Source organism: Leptonychotes weddellii, chromosome 3 (assembly GCF_054177405.1).
Source record: "Leptonychotes weddellii isolate Sample4059 chromosome 3, ASM5417740v2, whole genome shotgun sequence".
NCBI classification, from domain to species: domain Eukaryota; kingdom Metazoa; phylum Chordata; class Mammalia; order Carnivora; family Phocidae; genus Leptonychotes; species Leptonychotes weddellii.
Window position 1 is genome coordinate 163,956,464 of NC_138371.1, and position 19,686 is coordinate 163,976,149.

Genomic DNA, 19,686 nt, shown 5'->3' on the forward strand with positions numbered 1-19,686 from the left:
TGCCTGATAATAGTAGCTGCGAAGGTCCATTAACTGTACCATTCCACTAGGAGATGAATTCTGTTAATCACAGAATCCTGAAGCTTAGAGGATTCTTCGTGATCTCCTCATGCAGGCGATTGTTTTACAGATGACAAAACTGAGGCCCCCTAAATGGGAGGTGACTTCCCAAGGTGGCACAAAGAGCCAGCCCCTAGTGTCCCTGTGTCCAATCCAAAGTCCCATGACATGACACCACCCAGCTTCCACACGTGGAGTCACAGAGTTCTCCCGTAGAGCTTGGCAGACATAAAACATCAGATAGAAGTGAAGAAACAAAAGCGTAGTGCATGGCAACCCTCCCCCATTTTTTACCCACTTCCCTGACCACAGACCTATGTACACCATGTACGCACACAGAGTCACCTTAAATGGATCATGGTTTTGACTTCCTTGGTCTGCATTAGAAGCAGGGATGATAGCCTCAAAATAAATAAAATTTCCTAGTATTCAAAAAAAAAAAAAAAAAGAACCAGAGAGTGACTTAGGCTTCCGTGAGGAGACTGTCCATTCAATTCTTAGTTTTGAAGTCCAAATTTTCATCCCATGAGAGTGACTCGAAGGTAAATACAGGTGAACAACAGTTTTATCACAAAGAGCTTGTTGGTCCTAATCCACGTGGTTGGACTTTTCGGGTCTGTTATCCATCTCTTTAAATCCTGTAGCCTATCAGGAATTAACGTGGGAGGGAGTAGGAGTATTTCTGTGGTATTCTTTGTATAAAAGCTTCACTTTAAAAACAATGATCAACTTGTTAATGATACTTATTATAGTAAACATATAAATTATATCAGCAAAATGGTTCTTAGTGTTTAGTTTTCATATTTCACTTCTGCTCTTCTCTTAAGGAGACTTACAGACCTGTAGAGTGAGTCTCTACGTCAGTACTTACTGGGGGTTTCCCTCCTGTTCTAGTACAACCTCAGCCAGTGACATTTCAGGGCAGGCATCTAGCATAGCAGGACTTGTACTTGTAATCCACTGGATATAACATGTTTATAAAACAATTTCTAGTAGGTAAACTTACCTCGAGGTCTTAAATGACTTCCTTAAGCGTCTTATAGACCTCGTCACTAAGATACCTTAGGAGAAAAAATTAGGGAGGAATGTACCGAGGGGTAGAACATAAAAGGACAAGTCTGTTTCTGGAGACTGGGTAACAATTTCACTACCATTTCCTGGCAATGCCTTTGAAACCTTGGACCTAAGTCGTGTGCAAGTCTGAAGGCCTCTAACTCGTATTTAACACTTCAGTCCAATCATGACAGCTCTGTTAAATCACTGCAAGAATCCTTATTTTAAAGTATTTCACCTGGAAGCCATTTAAAGACTTCCAAAGCAAGAATGGATAACATCCCTTATGCAATGACCCGATCCAGTTGATGAAATGACTGTATGGAGGACCGAGAGGCTGTACGGGCTGCCGTGGTTGTGCACTTCCGCCCCCTGCTGGATTCTTTAAACACTGTCCCAGTGTGTCTGGCAACCCGCAGTTGTGAGACTTTGGGAGCCCAAAAGTGGGTCCTAGCCCATTTCATTCTGTGAATTACAAATGTTTCCATCTGTAACATGATACCAATATCACAGTGAACAGCTATGTGGCTCTCATGCTCTGAAATGGTATTTCAGCTTCGAGGAAGTTTTCACATGTTTTTCTTAAATGATGAAAGAGAAAATAATTTAATCAAAAGCAAGTTAGCATAATCGTTCCCCCCCTTAAATCCCTAACAGAAATCTCAGTGTTTGTTTTGGCTCTAGTTTTTATTTCAGGCTTTCTTTCTCATAAACCACATTTTCAACTCAATTTTAAAACAGTAATGATGATAGGCATTCATGGTCAATCACCCTTGTCTTAAATCTCTGCAAATTAAATGACGATGTTCAAAAATCATTTTTGTAACTTGGTAGATGGTGGGCCCCTGATTTTTAAACTGACAGATTTTGATTTTTCTGTAAATACTTTCTATCAACAATGATTGTATATATGAAACACAGAGCATCTCATGTGCTCCTGGAGGTTACCCTTTACTGAAAGGCCATTCCTAGTGAAATTCTGGGGGTTGTTTTTTTTAAGATCCCTAATTTCCTTTCTTGTTTTTCCACTGAGGTATAATTGGCATATCACATTGTATTAGTTGTAGGCGTATGACATAACGGGTCAATATTAGCAGACACTGTGACATGAGCATTACAATCAATCCACTTGCCATCTGTTCTCCACAGTGAAGTTTTTGATATCTTACGAAAACTCCCCCATTGACACCACGTGAATTTGGATTTTAGGAATTCTGCCTCCAGGGTGTGGAGATAGGAGTATAAAACATTGTGCAAAATATGGGATTCTTCTCCCAAACCATGCTCATAGAAATATCACCTTGGCTGATGCCCTAGCACGTTTGTAGTGGGTGAGACTTTTCCTTTTCTCCACTTTTGATAGGGATTATTTTAATCTAGGAGTCCATACTTGTTCTTCGCTATGTTAGGCCAGTGGCAGAAACCACACACACTCTCAAAAACAGCAGGGTCATAATTCTCGGCATTTCTCTGACAGGTTTATTGTGTTACTATAAGTGTTCTTACAGGCACTGTCTCATTAGTCTTCGAGAGAGTTCTGCCAGTGGCCGGCATGATTATTTGCATTTTGCAGATGGGAAAACTGAAGCTGTGTGTCTGTGCTGCAGAGTGGAATATATAATTCGTGGAATTACCCAGAGAATCCTGACTCACAGATTCTAGTGTTGAAATATTTGTGCAAACGCAGCAGAGAACAGTTGAGAAGTCTCTGTTGAAAGAATTAGTGTCTTAGTGGAATGCTTCAGCCGGTCAGAACAAAACGACCCACCGAGTCCCTCTTTGATTTATCTCATTGTATTGGATGTACAGAATAAGTAGAACAAGGAAAAGCACTAGTGTAAATATTGCCTATTGATCCCAAACCATAAGGTTACATAAGGTTATCTATCACACACCTTGGTGAAAGATTCGTCAGCGTTTAGTTGAAACGACCTGTGGCAGCCACAGCCAAATGTATTTGCCCCCCTTAATTCGGCAAACGATTCTTGAACGCAGAGTAAGTTCTAGGTTCCAGATCCAGTAATGAGACTACGAAGGAGTTCGGAACGAGGGAAAAGCCAATACAGTGACGAGCGCTAAGGGCCCGTCGGGGCACGAGCAAAGCTCTGAGAGTGCAGAAAGCACTAGTGTGTTGGGGCTGTCAGCATGTGCTGGGGGGGTGGGGGCAAAGGAAACTGAGAAAGAAGCGACTGTCCGAAGGAGAAGAAATTTGCTTAGGACTTTGAAAGGAAGATTTTACCAGTGGCAGAAGAGCATCCCAGGCAGGGGGGGACGTAGTTGGGGAGAGCATAGTTAGGGAGAGCAGGGGTTGGGGAGAGCCTAGTTAGGGAGAGCAGGGGTTGGGGAGACCATAGTTAGGGATTGCAAGTTGTTCATTTTAGCTGCAATGTCAAATACTGAAGGGGGGTAGGCAGAGGGTACCGAGGCAGAAAAGACGAGGAGCGGAATCTGGCACTGAGTCAGACGGCCACGCAGAGCCAAAGCTATGCGTTTCCAATATTCATATCACTTTTAGACCACAAAGAAAGCGAGAGAAGCTCATCAGATGAATTTGGTCGAGCATTTCAGCCACATCCTGAACTGAGCTAAAGTGACATGTTTAGTCCCAGCTCAGTGTGGCTGCAGGAGGTGGCGGTGGTGGTTTGCAACCCCGGGACATTCCCGCGGCCACGACACAGGAAAGAAACACTCCCCCCCCCGCCCCCCCCCCCACTGGAATGCAAGAGAATAGCCGAATTTGTATAGGGATAACTTTGAATCCGGCCACGGTTCGCTTTAAAATAAAGTCATTGACAAAATGGGTACTTTAATAAATTTTAGGAACCAGCTGCTCCCAATACACTCACTAATGACTGAAAACCCCCATTCAACCGATCGACCACCTACTGTGTGCCCCAGAGACCTAGACAGACATGAATCCTCCCAGAGTTGACAGGAGAGGAGGAGAGATGGATATTCAATAAATGCCCATATAAATATATAACTTAAATGCTTTATAAGGCCGATGAATGAAAAAGTAGAGTTCAGTAAGCTTAAAAATAATAAACTGATTTAAATGGCAGATGGAGATAGGTCAAAGAACAATTGAACAGTTTTCTAAAGAAGTGACACATACCTAGAGACCGGGAAGATGAAAAGAGTGGGGCGAAGATTATTCCAGGCAGAGGGGAGGGCTTGTGGGAAGCCCAAAAGTAGGACAAAAGTGTGATGTGTTCAGCTCAAAGAAATGAAAGGCTAATCTGCCTAGGTCACGGTGCCCGCCCCCGGAGAAGGGTATGGAATGGAGCTGGGAAGAGAGTCAGAGAGTGGACCATAGGAGGCCTTTATCCTAAAAGCAATGAAAAGGCAGTGAATCATTCCAGCAGAGAAGCGAACAGACCTGTATTTAGAAAGGTGAAGAGTGGAGCGGATTAGGCAGGGGACAGGAAGGCAAACAGGATGACAAGATAGGACGTCATGACATGGCCCAGCCTAGAGATAATGGCCATCAGGACTGGAGGAGTGGCAGTAGAGATGTACAGACAGACCAATATAAGATGCATTTTAGAAACAGGATTGCTTTGGCTTATTGGTGAGTTGGAGCAGGGCATTCCAAGAGGGAAGGTAGAGGCATAAATTTGGAAGCCTTGAGCTTATAGATAGTATTTAAATCCTGGATTGAATGATATGCCCAGAAAAAGTACAGAGTAGATGAAAAGGAACCAGAACTGAGTCCTGAAAAACTCCAGCATATAAGCTGTAAAGTATGTGTGTGTCTGTGCGTGTAGGGAGGGGAGGGACAGGGGGTATTAGAAAATCCAAGGGAAAAGAATGGTTTATTATGGAGGGAGTGGCCAAGTGTTAAATGTTACCAAGACTCACATTAGATGAAGATGGAAGAGTTCCTAATGACTGCAGAAATAGGAAGTTCTTGAAGACATTAGCAGTTGGAGTAGAGACCTGAATATGGAAGGCAACTTGGAGAGGATCGAAGAGCAAGTGGGGTAAAGGAAGTGAAAATTTATGAGCAGGCAACTGTCCAGAAGTTTGTTTATGAAGATTAGAAAGATAGGGCCAGAGAAAGAGAAGGGTTTTGAGGGGTGTGTGTGTGTGTGTGTGTGTGTGTGTGTATGTGTGTGAAGTCAGATTCATTAACATGCATTTGCTGAAGAATCCAGTAATAATCCAGTTTAAATAACCTCTGTTCCTGACTGGTTAACGTTAGCCTGACCAAAATGTAGATCAGGCAGAAAGTATCCCTCAGGTGTGGACAGTTCAGCAGAGAGAGAACAAAGGTCTACGCATCTCAGGTTCTTCACCTGGTATCTCAGAACACAGTTCTAAAACCCTAAGCAGGTACACCCATTTGTTAAAGAGATGTTTCATTCATTCATTAAAAATGCATGCTCTGTCACCTCCATGACACACCATCTTCAGGTATATAATCCTTATATTACCTTGATTTTTAGTCTAAGGAACTGAACCAGAAATAGATAATTCATTTTTTCAGTACTCTACCACATACATTTCTCTTCAGGGTCAGAGTTTTCGGATTCAAGCATATTAATACGGCCCCCCGCAGGGAAGGTAGCTATTCCCTTGGAGGGATTGAAATCTTCCCTCCCTTTCCTCCCTCTCCCCCATCCTTCAACTTGGACACCAACCTGAGATATCCTAGGAGTTTTGCCAAAGATCTCCCTCAGGGATCACCTAATAGCAGCCATGACACAGTCGCTAGGCCTGGTCCTAAGTCAGCCCCAGTTTGGCACTGTTTCGCCTCTTCGCTCTTTAGGCTTTATTGCTAGGCACCGCTCCTTTATCATGATGAATCTCATAGCAGAAAACAGGTCACGTACACATCCAGGTCATTCTGTCACAAGAACTTCAGTCTTCCTATGCTGTAGGGCTTCTAGGCAATCATCTAAAATTCACCTGACCTGCGAGCCTTTGATTTGGAGGATATGGAATCTTAGTTACTGTTTTGATTTTCACATTGTTTTTGACACGAAACAAGCAAACAAGCAAACAGACGTTTAATGCAATAAGGTCAGTGTAATCCAGCGAATACAAGCCCTGACCTGGATTTAGGAGTAGATGCTATTTCTAGCCTTACCCTCGATCCCCACTACGCATGACCTTGGAGTAGTTACTATGCCTCAGATTTTTCATCTGTAAAATACCCACTTCCTACCTTCGAGGATTAACCTCGATGATGTCTGTAAAGGTCTTAGAGGAAGGACACTCTCGACATTGTCACATGTCATTCTTTAGAAGAATCATGTCGATGGAGCCGAGTAAAAAGTGTGAAAAGCATTGAAGGAGTGAGCTTTGAGTAATATTGGCTTCCAACAAGTCAGAGATATTTGTGTCAGTCCTAAAAACGTAAATAACTCTAAAAGACTGTGTTAACTAACCCTACTGATTTCTGGTTGTGCTTCAATCTCACTTTGAATGTTAACTCTAAACCGCTAACCTGTTTCTTTCCCTTTATTCACTTTTTCCACCTGCCATTGCATGACATGCAGGGTCAGTTTTGTGCATGACTCCCGCTACCAGTATTGGTAGGTTTCAACCTTTTTTTATTTGTCTTTTTCTATTATGTACAGTACCTTCACTTGCTTGAAATTTATTTCAGAGATGGTAGAAATGCTTTAGGAAATGGTAGATCTGAAGGCTTTATTTGGCTTTAGAGTTAATGGATAGGTTTTTTAAGATGTACTTGTATTATTTAAGAAAATGATCGTTTTAATGTGACCAGAATACCCACTGTGCTAGAACAACCACTGCAAGACATAAAACCACAAGTACTGCTTTTTAATGATCTGTATTTTGTTTCTCTTTATAGTTTATATGGTTTAGCGTAAGAGAAAAAAAAAAGCTGACTTTATCAGAAAGGCAGGCTAATTTCATCAATGTTTTAAAGTTTCATAGTGGTGTGCCTTTATCTCCTTTTTGCTGTGTGTTAGAGTTATCAGAGTTTCCCAGAAGTATTTATTTTTAAAAACCGTAAATGGATGTATTTTGAAAACAAATGTCTGAACTGCCTTGCTTTAGTATCCTTTTTAATTTTAAGTGTCAATTTCTTTGGGGTGATTATTTGGACCTTAGCACTCCCTTAGATGTTAAATTTTAATACTCTATCGTTATCTCTACACATCGAGTGCCTTGGTACAAAGTCTGTCTTTAGGACGTATGGAGGAGTTCCATTTAGAATAAAGAGAAGTAAACATTGGCCAAATTTGCCTGCTACTTCGCAGTAACTACGTTGGAATTTACATCAAGGCCATGATTTTTGCTCTGCCATTTATGAACCCAGAATAAACCCCAACCTCCAACAATTTCTGCCCCAAAAAAGCAGCTCCAGATTGACAGAAATGTTCAATTTAACCATAATTAATTCCAACCAAAGAATATCCTACCCCAAATTAGGCCGACATGTCGAGCCTTGGATGTTCTAGAATGACAAAAACGAGTATCATATCTTCTTACTTCATTGGACGTTCCATTTCGCGTTTTTGGAGGAAACCTAACCGTACCTACAACCATAGGCTCCCCATTGGGAATGATAAATTGCCAGAAGTAAAAATGTTGATAAATACATCAACCAAAGTAACCTGCTTTGGCCTTTCTGGGAATCACTGATTATGTTTTAAAACTTCCTTTAATTGTACTTGTAATAAGCTATTTTCCCTTTTTTATTTCTCTCCCATGCTTCCTTGCTTTGCATTGTGATTGCATGCCATCTGCTGGTTTAACCCATGATGGCTTGCTGCTCTGATATTCACCATGCCAAAATACCACTTCTATTACCATAATGCTACACCCTCCTGTTCATTGCTCCCATGGTTCCCCTCCTGAAAGTACCCATGATGCACAGCGCTACGTCAGCCACTGTCTCTGCAGCAACAACTCCTGCAACAAGTGTCCCCTTCGCAGCAACAGCCGCAGCCAATCAGGTTTGCTCCTTTTAAAGCTTTCTTTCACAAATCCCAAACTCTAAATGAGTGCTGATATTTAAAAAAAAAATTCTCGGTGAGAATTTTTTTTTCATGTTTATCCATCAAATTTTATTTTTTTAATTAGTTTATAGCAAGCACTTATGGACAGGTTGCACTTATTTAGAGTTAACATTTACTGCAAATAATGATGTAGCTATGTTTTGTGTTGCACTGTTTGTTTTCGTACCTAATATTGTGTAATTAACCTGACAGGCTTCAATTCCTTTTAGTACAGCGTTATGTATCCAGTGGTTTGTGAATTGCCGCAGAAAAATCGTAAAAGCTCGCCCGTGGGTGCTTGAAAACTGGCTCTATTTCGATTCAGTTCATTCAGACCCTATCACCTCTGTTGGGGAGGGAAAAAAAAAATTCTCCTCTTAGAAAAGTCTCCCCCTTTTGCCTTCGTGTCAAATTTGAGGTCTGAATGATGCTTGTCAACATCTCGCCTTGGTCGCCTGTGCTCCCAAAGTCACTGGTCCCCACTTCACAGTTTGTCTAGATACTGGCCTAAGAGCCAGGGTGTACTGGAAGAAGAATGCTGGGCACTGAGTTCACAAAGGCTGGATATAACCAAGTAGGGATGTTTAACTCTGTTGGTTTAATGCATGTGCCAGTAAGACCATGGATGTTCTATTCTCAGTGAGAACCAGTTAATCACGGGCTGACTGTACCCCTAACCCCAGCCAGCCAGCTTGCAGACTTGTGCTCCTGGCACAGGAGATGCGCATGAGGATGGGTGAGCATCAGCCCTCAACCTCGCCTAGAGAAACACGTTACTGTGCACGCCCTCCCTTCATACAAGAGCAGTGGTTTGGGCTTTGTTTTTAGCTTAATTTTTTTAATCAGCTTTACTGATAAAAGATAAAAAGAGACATAGGAGTGAGCTGGAGGGAAGGTTGGAGCTAATGGGAGAAATTGGAAGAAATCATGTCAGGGCGTCAATGGCGGATTCCAGACTGCATTCTGCAGGTGGGAAGGGCTGATTCACACTTTCTACATCCAAGTGAATAAGTGATTCCAGGGCCATAGGTTTCATCACTGAAAAGACAAGTGTGAGTGCACTTGAATGAAGGAATACAAGTGAAGTCCCCTGATAGTTCTGGCTGCATCCTCTGAATTGTGACGAAGGAGGAAAGAAGGCAGAGGGGGGAAGGCGAGCCCACATGTGCTCTCAGAGGCAGATATAAACTGTTGCTAATTCTTTAGCTCTTCATTTACCACCTCAAAGAAGCCAGCTTACCTCTAAGGAAAGCCAACTCAGCCTCCAAACAGATATAACAAAGAATAGCAAATAAGTTTCTTAGCTGCGAAGACTCAAAAGAAATGATGGGGGGCGCCTGGGTGGCTGTCGTTAAGCATCTGCCTTCGGCTCAGGTCGTGATCCCGGGATCCTGGGATCGAGCCCCGCTTCGGGCTCCCTGCTCCGCGGGAAGCCTGCTTCTTCCTCTCCCACTCCCCCTGCTTGTGTTCCCTCTCTCGCTGTGTCTCTCTCTGTCAAATAAATAAATAAAATCTTTAAAAAAAAAAAAGAAAAAGAAATGATGGGATGAAAGAGGGAGAGAAAGTTTGCATCCTTCCATTACTAGGTTCAAAGCACCTCTTTTGCTCATTTCGTTATGAGGAAGCTAGATACCTGGATATGTATGTCTAAGTCCTGCCTTCTTGAACCACGTTTTTGTGATTTTTGACAGAATTTTTGTGACAAAGTCCTTTCGTAAGAAGACAAGTATAGTATAGTAGTATTCATTATGGCAAGTTAAGCACTTCTTTTTTTATTTATTTATTTTAGAGAGGAAGAGAGAGAGCTATCGCATGCAGGAGCAAGCGCAAAGCAGGGAGGGGCAGAGGGAGAGGGAGAGAGAAACTTTAGCAGACTCCATGCTGAGCGCGGAGCCCGGCATGGGGCTCGATCTCAGGATTCTGAGATCAGGACCTGAGCTGAAACCAAGAGTCAGACGCTCGACCGACTTCGCCACCCAGCCGCCCAGCAAGTTAAGCACTTCTCATACTGAGAGATCTTTCCTAAGAATGGAAAGGAAGTCAAGATAAAGAAATACTTTGGAGTTTGAGGATAAATTCCATTATTATAATAAATACTTAATCACGTATCATAAATATGTTTTCCAGCCTAGTGATTTTTTGGGCTCCCCTTGGGCTCCCAAAAACTTTGAGAGATTGCATGCATATATATGCGCAGGTTTGTATGTAGGGAGGCAGGGGTAGAAAACATGAGATATGCAGAGGCTAAAATATATCATTTTACAGCAGACTGCAATTGGTAAAGGAACCAAGAGGTTTAACTTCAATTACATTTAAAGAAATATTATTAAAGAACTATCTGACAGTAGCTTTGAGAATCCTAGACCCTGCGTTGTACAGTTTATCGGATGTAACAGTTGCTGGATTGCACTTCAGCGATGAAGAGGAGAAATCCTTTAGCAGCTCTTGATGGAAACCACAGAAAAAGAAATAATCATAAATATAAATTATTCAGGCATGATATTTTTTACGTATTTTCAACAAGTTTCAAAGAGCGAAGCAGCTACAAAAGAACTTAGAAATCTTTCCAGTGCCCCCGAAGTCAGAGATTGCTGATGGCTGTGGCATGACAAATTATCCTGTTATTAATTTCACCCTTTAAACTCAGGTGGAATCATATCCACATGAACGATGTGTCATTTAAACGTAGTAGGTCTCAGTTTCCTTCTCTGTGAAAGGAAGCCTAGCATTAGATCACCTCCAAAGTCCCTTCCAGCCCCAAGATCCGGCAGACCTATGGTCCCTCAGCTGCTCTGCTGGACCCAGAATCTGGGATGAGAGAAAGCTAGACACCGGCAGACTTGGCAAGTAGAGCTAGGGATTTCAGAGCTCAGAGCGTGCTAAGCATCCTGCCTCCTTTTTCCTTCGTGGAGTGATCTGTCTTTAACACAAAACATGCTGGAGTTTTGACAGTCTTTCAGTTCACTGGATCAATTTAGACGGTCAGTTCAAATAGTTCAAACCTCATAGGTATTTGTAATTAGATCCAAGTCATTCATAGAAGACAGAAGATAGACCAGAACATCCCATGACAGATCCTCTGGTCCAGTTTCCTTTACATGTTGGTCCATGGTGAGCCAAGATGAACAAGCCACAAATCTGTAAATTCTATCCTCAGGGCTTCATCGAGGTGCCGGCAATGAAAGTCTCAAGTGAACTTAGACTTGTAGCTTGAAATTCAGTGAAGACAAAATGCAAATACTTTGGGGAAATATAAAACAACTTTTTCTAGTTGCTCGGCTCTGGGCATAGATACAGAAAGAAAAATACAATAAATAAACACACTAGTATTACTCGCAGTGACTTCCTGTTTGAACTAAGGCCTTTAGACCTTAATATACAATTATATTTAATAATTTTACTATTACCTAATATTATTTACAAACGACTTGTTATGTAAAAGATACTATTCTAAGTGGTTTCTCTCTCATGTAATGTACTACATATTACATTATATATCATACCATACGTTTTATATTATATGAGAGAGGGTACTTATGTATAGATAGACTCACTTAATCCTTACCACAGTCTTATGAGGACAATTTTGGTCATCTCTATCTTACAGGTGGTAAAACCGAAACAGAGGTTAACTACCTTGGCCAAAGTTAAACAGCCAATAAGTGGTTTTGCTGGAACTGAATCCCAGGCAGTTTGGTTCCAGGAGCCTTATTCTTAACCACCATGCTATACCACCTTTCTCATTACTATAAATACAGGAAAGTCTCTTCTTTCCCCAGTTGCAACTATCTTGCACGTGAGACCCAATAGCAACACACTGTGAAGGAGTCTCAGCTGAAACCAAGGTCACTCCTAAGCCGGGGAGATGAACTGAATTGGAGCCTGGCTTCAAGCCAGAGATGTAATAACCGGCTCACATCTAGAACCATCTAGCAGATATATATTAATTATAAAATATAACCCTATGTGAATAGTCTGTGTAATATCATAACCGGTGAGGAGGCTGAAAATTATGAGCAGTATCTATACAAGTCAGATGAGAAGGAAGAAGTAGAGAAGTAAAAAAAGAATTCGTCGTTGGTCCTAGTGAAGCAGGCTCATGGGCTTGTTCTGTGTGACTCACTGTCTTAGTTCTGTCCACCAGCCAACAAATGGCTTGGTCACAAGGAAAATCGGAAATGAAAATGAGAATACCATATAAATCAGTCAGTTTCAGCCTCACAGAGAGTCAGAATGTGTAAGTCTATAGACGCCTACAGTGGGACCCATTTCATCTCAGAGGATACATTAAAAAACGTGCAGGTACCCAGCTCAGTATACTGGATTACCTAGTTTCTTCATATTGTAAGACATTTTATTTAACAAGCGTACAGGTTGAAATTCCTGTAACTTGAATTATTATACTAGTGTGTCCGGTCATTGCTTTATTATTTTTTATTTCAAAAGTGCATCTGTTTCAAGAGGGGAGAAAATAATCCCCCAGGAAATACATTTTAAGTTTTTGCTTCTTCATTTATATACAGTTTCTTCAGTTTACCCAGTAACATCCTTGAAGGCCCAGTCTATGTGGCGAGTCTTTCCCTGCACCCCTGTAGCTAGACATGCTTTCTCTGGCCCCCGAGTCCTACAAGGACTCCACCTGTGTGCTCTTTCGAGCATCTTCGCCCGCGAGACAGAAGGGCAAGCTCACGCGCACGGGCGGGCAGGGAAGTGTACAGTCGAGGTGGAGAGCCAACAGTCTGACTGGTCAGAGCCTCAGTGTGCAGGGGTGACTGCAACCAGGTCTGATTCTTCAATGCCAAGGCGGAGGGTTTTGCCTGATTGGGCCAGTGAAGTTCTTCAGGAAGGATGGTGATAGAACAGAACTCTGGGGAGAATGAGCGACAGATCTGAGGCAGGAGTCTGTGGAGAGCACTGAGGGGTTTTAACAAGAGCCCGAACTGAGGCGGTGGCCCCTGGCGATGACCTCCTTTGCCTTGCCTTTGCCCCTTACACGGGGAGAGTTACTTTTAACCCAACAGAAACATAAAAACTATTTCATACTAGGGCAAAACCCATCCTAATAAATGTCCCATGGCAGAAAGAGAAATTTGGGCTGACATGAAGGGTTAGCCACAGGAAGTCGCCCCTGAAGAACCAGAACTCAGTCCCGTCAAGGACAGCAGTTGAATGCACTCATTGGTCACATGTGTCCAGCGTGCTTACCCCTAATGTGTGGCTTCCCACTTCCTACCTAAATGAGATTTCAGAGCCACGAAAGCTCAAAGACCTCCCAAACCTTTGCTCAAAACAAAGAGTCCCTCTAGGTGTGGAGTGAATGCACATTGCCCGTGTTTCTACAGCGAGGGCTATGGGAGCAGTGAGGGCAATTATCCATCTAATTCATTCTGGGAAGTGAGCCTGTGCTAAGCATGGAAGAAAAATTCTTTTTTTTTATTAAAAGATTTTATTTATTTATTTGACACAGAGAGAGAGTGAAGAGAGGGAACACAAGCAGGAGGGAGTGGGAGAGGGAGAAGCAGGTTCCCCACGGAGCAGGGAGCCCGATGCGGGGCTCGATCCCAGGACCCTGGGATCATGACCTGAGCCGAAGGCAGACGCTTAACGACTGAGCCACCCAGGCGCCCCAGGAAGAAAAATTCTTACCCTTGGATATTAGGAAACTTTTTATGGAGCACCCACCCCACCAGTACCTTTAAAGCTGGTGAAAACAAATTCTGTTTCTGGCAAGATGTTAAAGAAAAAAATCACATCTACAAAAAATGATGATTCAGGTTTAAAATTCTGACCTCTAGGTCTTAAATCTTCTGAACACTCCCCCAAAGATTAAATCCATTCAACAGAAAGTTGAACTGAGGAAGAGTTTTTGAAAATTAGTTAATAATATACACACATGACCTTCTATTTATTAGAATATTTGATAAGTCAGAAAATCTCATTTTCCATACCTGCCCGGTATAAATTTATTGCATATGATAATCAACAGCAGCAATGTCGGATCAAAAAAATAAAATAATTACATGCAACCGGGTTCACAAGATTACGCTTTATCTGACCTGCTACAGATTACTTGAGAGGGAAGAAAAAAGCTTAAAAGCATCAGATTTTACTTCCTTCTCACAAATAAATGTGAACACAACTTCAAAACTATTTGTATAAAGATTTTCAGATAATGTAAGTTAGCCTGTACTAAGCGAGAAATCTAGAAAGGTAAGGTCATGTTTTACTTAAACTCTCATCTCAGAGAGTTTTATGAAACATCTGTTAGGCAAAGCCATCTGTCAGGACTATATTCGGATAAATGTAGGAGGCATTAAACATTCCCCACTATTCACCACCTGACCCATTGGGGGCCTGTTTTTTTTTTTTTTTTTTCATAAGAAAAATCTTGGTTCTGGGGCGCCTGGGTGGCTCAGTTGGTTAAGCGACTGCCTTCGGCTCAGGTCATGATCCCAGGGTCCTGGGATCGAGCCCCGCATCGGGCTCCCTGCTCGGCGGGAAGCCTGCTTCTCCCTCTCCCACTCCCCCTGCTTGTGTTCCTGCTCTCACTATCTCTCTCTCTGTCAAATAAATAAATAAAATCTTTTAAAAAAAAAGAAAAATCTTGGTTCTGCAAAGCCTTGGTGCAGGGGGGAGGAGGCTTCTGTGAGAGTCCTCTGCTGAACATAGGGTAGTAACTGGCCTCCAGGTACAGATGCTCAGACTCCTCCTTCCTCCCAGTTTGCTGGTTCCCGGGAACAGATTATGGAAAGCAGCTGGGGCCCAGCTATACTGCTCTCCAGAAAGGCCCAGACAGCAAATGTCAAAATCCAGCCCTGGTGACTAGTCCTCGGGTGGAGACATCTGTTTCAGCATTAGACTTCAGACCGTGGAAGCAGCTTAAGCACCTTAAACTTTTTGCTGATGTTCTAACTATAGAAGGAGGTTCCATTTCAGTGATGGATCAGGTTGCTTCAAATGAGACAGAATTGTCACATCAAATATTTTGTGGAGAATGGCAGCAGTAAGAGTGGTGTGTGTGTGTGTGTGTGTGTGTAGGGAGGGTGGAGATTGGAGCTTGCCATATCTCTTCAAGTAAAAAAAAAAAAAAAACCCACAGATTTTTTTGAAATTGCGGTATTTGCATTCAGTTAACGCTGTTGGTTACAGCTACTTGGCAATTTGAGTGTAAGTGCTATGCGCAGTGTGGCTAGGTCATCGGGAACCAGACTTAGCATCAAGTGTGGTCAAAACATTTTTAGAGGAGAGGTGGGTCTTGGATCTCAGAGAGCCATAGAGGCAGATTATGTTTTCTCTTGAAGAAATCAGAAAAGAAGAAGACAGTAGACCTTTTAGTTTTCTGCTTCAGAAGCAGCTGCTTTGCAGGACTAACTACCATGAGGTTTAATTAATAAATGTATCTGCAGATTCTCTGAGGAAAGGCTAAGTTACCTAAGTGTTGTCGTCTAGCACATTTTCATTGTTCATGAATAATTTATACCTCATGGTGAGAAACTTGGGTAGAATTCTTTTGTAGATAGCACCTAAAGACATAATATCAGCTCCGATTTTGTGCAGCTGAAGAGAAAATGTCAAGGGTCCTTATGTGGAACTTGACTGCCTGGTGGATTGTCCTACTTATTATACCTCAAATCTTACCCTCTTTTGCATTTTGATGGAATTTGGGGAGCAATCTTTTTAGATGGAGAAGTTCTAGTCCCAGGAGTATTTGGGCTTTTGTGGATGGTAACAAAATCATGCCCAACTTTCCTAATTTGGGGTTTTTCTCTTTTGAGCAGAATGAATGTACAGTTCATCCTGTATGTGTGTTTATTTCAGCTCTAGATCTGTAAGGAAAGAGAGCTGAGCTACAAGGCAGGAATTCAGATCCATTTTCAAGGGTTGAAAGATGAATGGGGTCTCAGTCTTTTAAAATTTTTTTTTTAAGATTTTATTTATTCATTTGAGAGACAGAGAGAGAGAGAGCACAAGCAGGGGGAGAGGCAGAGGGAGAGGGAGAAGCAGACCCCCTGCCCCGCCGAGCTGGGAGCCCGACATGGGGCTCGATCCCAGGAGCTGGGATCGTGACCTGAGCCGAAGGCAGACGCTTCACCGTCTGAGCCACCCAGGCGCCCCGGGGGGTCTCAATCTTAATAAAAATTGTTAGGAACAGAGTACAGTTCTGATTCATAGGCGTTTATCTCCCCAAGTTCTGCCACCACTGCCCTCCCTCGCGCGCGGCTCCCTGCGTGTTTGGGGACCTGCCAGGCTTTCTGTGAGGGCAGATGGAGAGGAGAGATCCTCACGGCTTCCTGAGGAGGAGGAGGGATAGCCAGCTACCCTGACTGTTCCTTCACTGACTGGAGATGACACCACTATGTGTCACAGACAGTTGGCATTAAGTCTGGGCTCTCAGCCTCTGCTAGCATTCTCTCTGGGCCACGTTGCTTGAGGCCATGGCTCCAAGGCTAGACCTGGCTGAGCCTGCTGATCATTCTGGAGGCCGCCAGTGTGGAGAGGTGCTGGTAGCTTCCTGGAGTTTACCGCCTAGTCAGAGAAACATGGCGCAGTCAGGGAATGTCACAAAGCGAAATGGTCAAGGACTGCGTGGGAGGGTAAGGCCCTCCATGGCAGGGCCTTATCCCTAAAGGGGCTGAGGAGTAGGTCTTGAGGGAGGCATGGGAATTCGACAGAGAAGAACCAGTGTGAAATATAAGGGCTGGAGATGGGCGTGGGGTAAGGGGAAAATGGAAGCCATAGGCCTGAGTGTACCACCATCCTGCTTTACGTGCGTTCTCGTATTTAACTTTGTCGGGCGCGTCCTGTTCTCCCCCTTTTACATGTGACAGAATCAAGGCTTAGGCTCTAATCAGTACTAGAGCTGCATTTGACCTCAAGTCTAGCTGACCCTGAAGTCTATGCCTGCCCCTGACCCCAGCCTCTTCCCCAATAGCCTGTGTGGTTCTGACGGGCGTTTCAGAACCAGTCCTGGACTTTGTCCCGCAGCAGAGGCAGAGAGAACAGCTATGATTCTGTCAGATCTACAGGAGGGGGGTGGACACTAGCTCAGGGGGGCAAACAACCAGCTGTAGGCCATGCTGTGGCGAGTGGGAGTGAGGGGAGGGTGCATTTGGGCAGGACTGGAAAACTCAGTTGTGCAGGCGAGGAGGGATTAGTTGCCGAGGGCCTGGGAGGGCAGGATGAGAGCTAGACAGTGACGTGTTAAATGAGAGACTTGGAAACACTGATCTATGGCAAGTGAGCAGGTAGAAACTCGCGGAGACAGGCCAAGGTCAGGTTCACGGGGGAGGAAGCTACTTCATTGCCGAAGAGATGACATTGGGATAGAGAGAAAACAGAAAATATGAGTAGGGTTAGAAAATTAAGAATCAGGGAAATTCAGGGCTCTCTAAGGGTCTTCTCCAGCTTCTGTAATACCTTTACCAACTTCCTTGTCCCTGCCACACCAGCCTTCTACAAGACCTCTCTCCAATGACTGACACAGAAAGAATGGTTCTCGTTGACACATCTTCCCTTTTATTTGTACTACGAAGGACCAGTTTGTTCACTGGTGTTTTCTGACATTGGAAAAACTATAGCTGTTCTAGCATTTAGAATCTGGCACGCCTCGGCATCAGGTATGATATGCTGGCGCTTTTGGTCTGTTTTACCTTCAGTGACCTAATTGTATTATTCTTATCATCATGCCCTTCGCTCAGGAGTTTTCCGAGATCCTCAGAGCTTATGTCGATGAGCTTCCCGTAATCAAATACAGATACTCTTCACTATTCCCCACAATGCCCTTCTGGGAGCAGCATCAGTAAGCTGGCCATTGTAAATGTCACCCATTTTCCCAGAGTCATGGCTACATTAGGCACGGCAGGTCTGACCCAAGACCGCCATTGACTCATCCTGGTCCTGAGAGGCAGTAAGTTGTAGGAGCAAGTTTACTGCAGTCCTGCCACACGTCCACAGCAATATACAAAAGGAAACTGTGATGCAAGTTACATAGTGGAAGAAGGGCCCAGGTCAGCAGGGCCGCTTATCCAAGTCACACAAAAATTAAGACAGCAGGACTAGAACCCAATTATCTGTGTCCTTCCTAGAGCACTGCTTTTTCTTTCACCACACTGCCTTCCTGAGAACATGTTTTAAATTGTCATCCAAGGGGCCACAAAGTAGAGAGCCCATAGACAACACCCAGACAACTCAACAGCTCTCCTTTATGGAGCGCTTTCCAAGAGCCAGACATGGTGCTAATAAGCCTTTCACAGGAGTTATTAAAACCCAAAATGGCCCTGGAAGGGACTATTCTTATCCCCAATATGCAGATGAGGAAATTGCAGTTTCGAGAAGGCGAGAAGCTTGTCCAAGATCCTCAATCCAGTGGCAGAACCAGAGTCAGAACATCCCCAAGCTCCTAATCTTCCATTGCACAGTAAGAAGGACCTAGAATGGTTAAGTGACTCGCTCAGGGTTATTTAAGGGTTAGAAACTCGTGTCCTAACACCACACTTAGTCCTCTGTCAAACCGCAGTGCAACAAGAGTATGTTAACTACACATTTGTTTTTGAATGATCAATAGCTTTGCTTCCACCATAGAATTTAGAAAGGTTTTTGAGGAACCAAAAAGATAGCCAGGGTTGTGAACAACTTGATTCCTTCTTTTTCTCCAAATATTTTTTCCAGTAATAATTTCATAGTTCTTCCACGAGTCATTCTTTCAGTATTTGTCATTGTTACACCAAAATTATTTGAAGAGGCCAGAGAACCACTTTAGTTATGAGAATTCGGGAGAAGAGGAATTATTTGAATCGATTCCTACTGTTCACCTCTTCTTTGCTCTTCTCTGACCCCTGCAACATGAAGGATGGCCTTGAATAAGAAGTTAAAAAAGGGAAATCTAAGGAGTATGTCAAGAATGAAAAGAAAACCCCATTATATTTCTTTGCCTTGGAAAGGGGTGCTTAAGAGTTGCTTTTTTTTTTTAACATAAGCTCATAACATAAGTTCCCTGGCTCTGTCTGTGGTGTATGTGAGATCCAGGAGGGGAGAGGTGAAGGTCTTGAAGCTAGAAGTGTAGACATGTGGTAGACGAGACTGGTGTGCACAAGTGTCCATAACTCATGGTTTGCTCTAAGCACAGTGATCTACAAATATTTAGTAAATGCCACGTATACCTTGTCAAAATATTCATGTTTTGTGGCTTAGCCTAGGAAGTTAAAATAGGTGAAATATTACCAAATAAAACAGTGGTCTTATATGCTTCCTACGCCCAGGTACTCACTAAATACCTGATCTAATCCTCTCAGCTCATGAGTCAGTGACAGTGTTTGACTCCCACTGTAGAGATGAGGAATACTAAGAATAAGAGGTGCTGAATCACTTACCCATGGTAACACATGGAATGGGCCTAGACACTGGACTTGAACAGGATCTAACTTTAAATTGTGGGAGGTCCTGCCTCTCATACGATGTTAACTTTCTACAGCAGTGGACACTGATCATCAGACACTGATGGCTACTGATGCTTTTGTAATAAAGGATTTTAGTTTGAAAAATGATAAATATGAGTGACAGTCAAGACTTTGATGAATAGAGAAATTCGGCCTATATT

At 43.1% G+C, this 19,686-nt stretch overlaps 1 protein-coding gene across 6 annotated transcripts in view; it reads left to right on the plus strand.

The window, feature by feature from the left end:
* The window catches only part of MBNL2 (muscleblind like splicing regulator 2), a 142,246-nt gene that overhangs the window by 108,855 nt on the left and 13,705 nt on the right, over window positions 1–19,686 (plus strand). For 2 of the 6 annotated variants that reach the window (XM_081815121.1, XM_081815123.1), the window contains one exon: window positions 7,954–8,048. The exons of 3 other annotated variants lie outside the window; for them this stretch is intronic. In XM_081815121.1, the coding sequence (XP_081671247.1) occupies window positions 7,954–8,048 (95 nt within the window). Of the gene's footprint in view, window positions 1–6,617; window positions 6,654–7,953; window positions 8,049–19,686 lie in introns of all 6 variants that reach the window. One more of the 6 variants, XM_081815124.1, reaches the window with a different exon arrangement.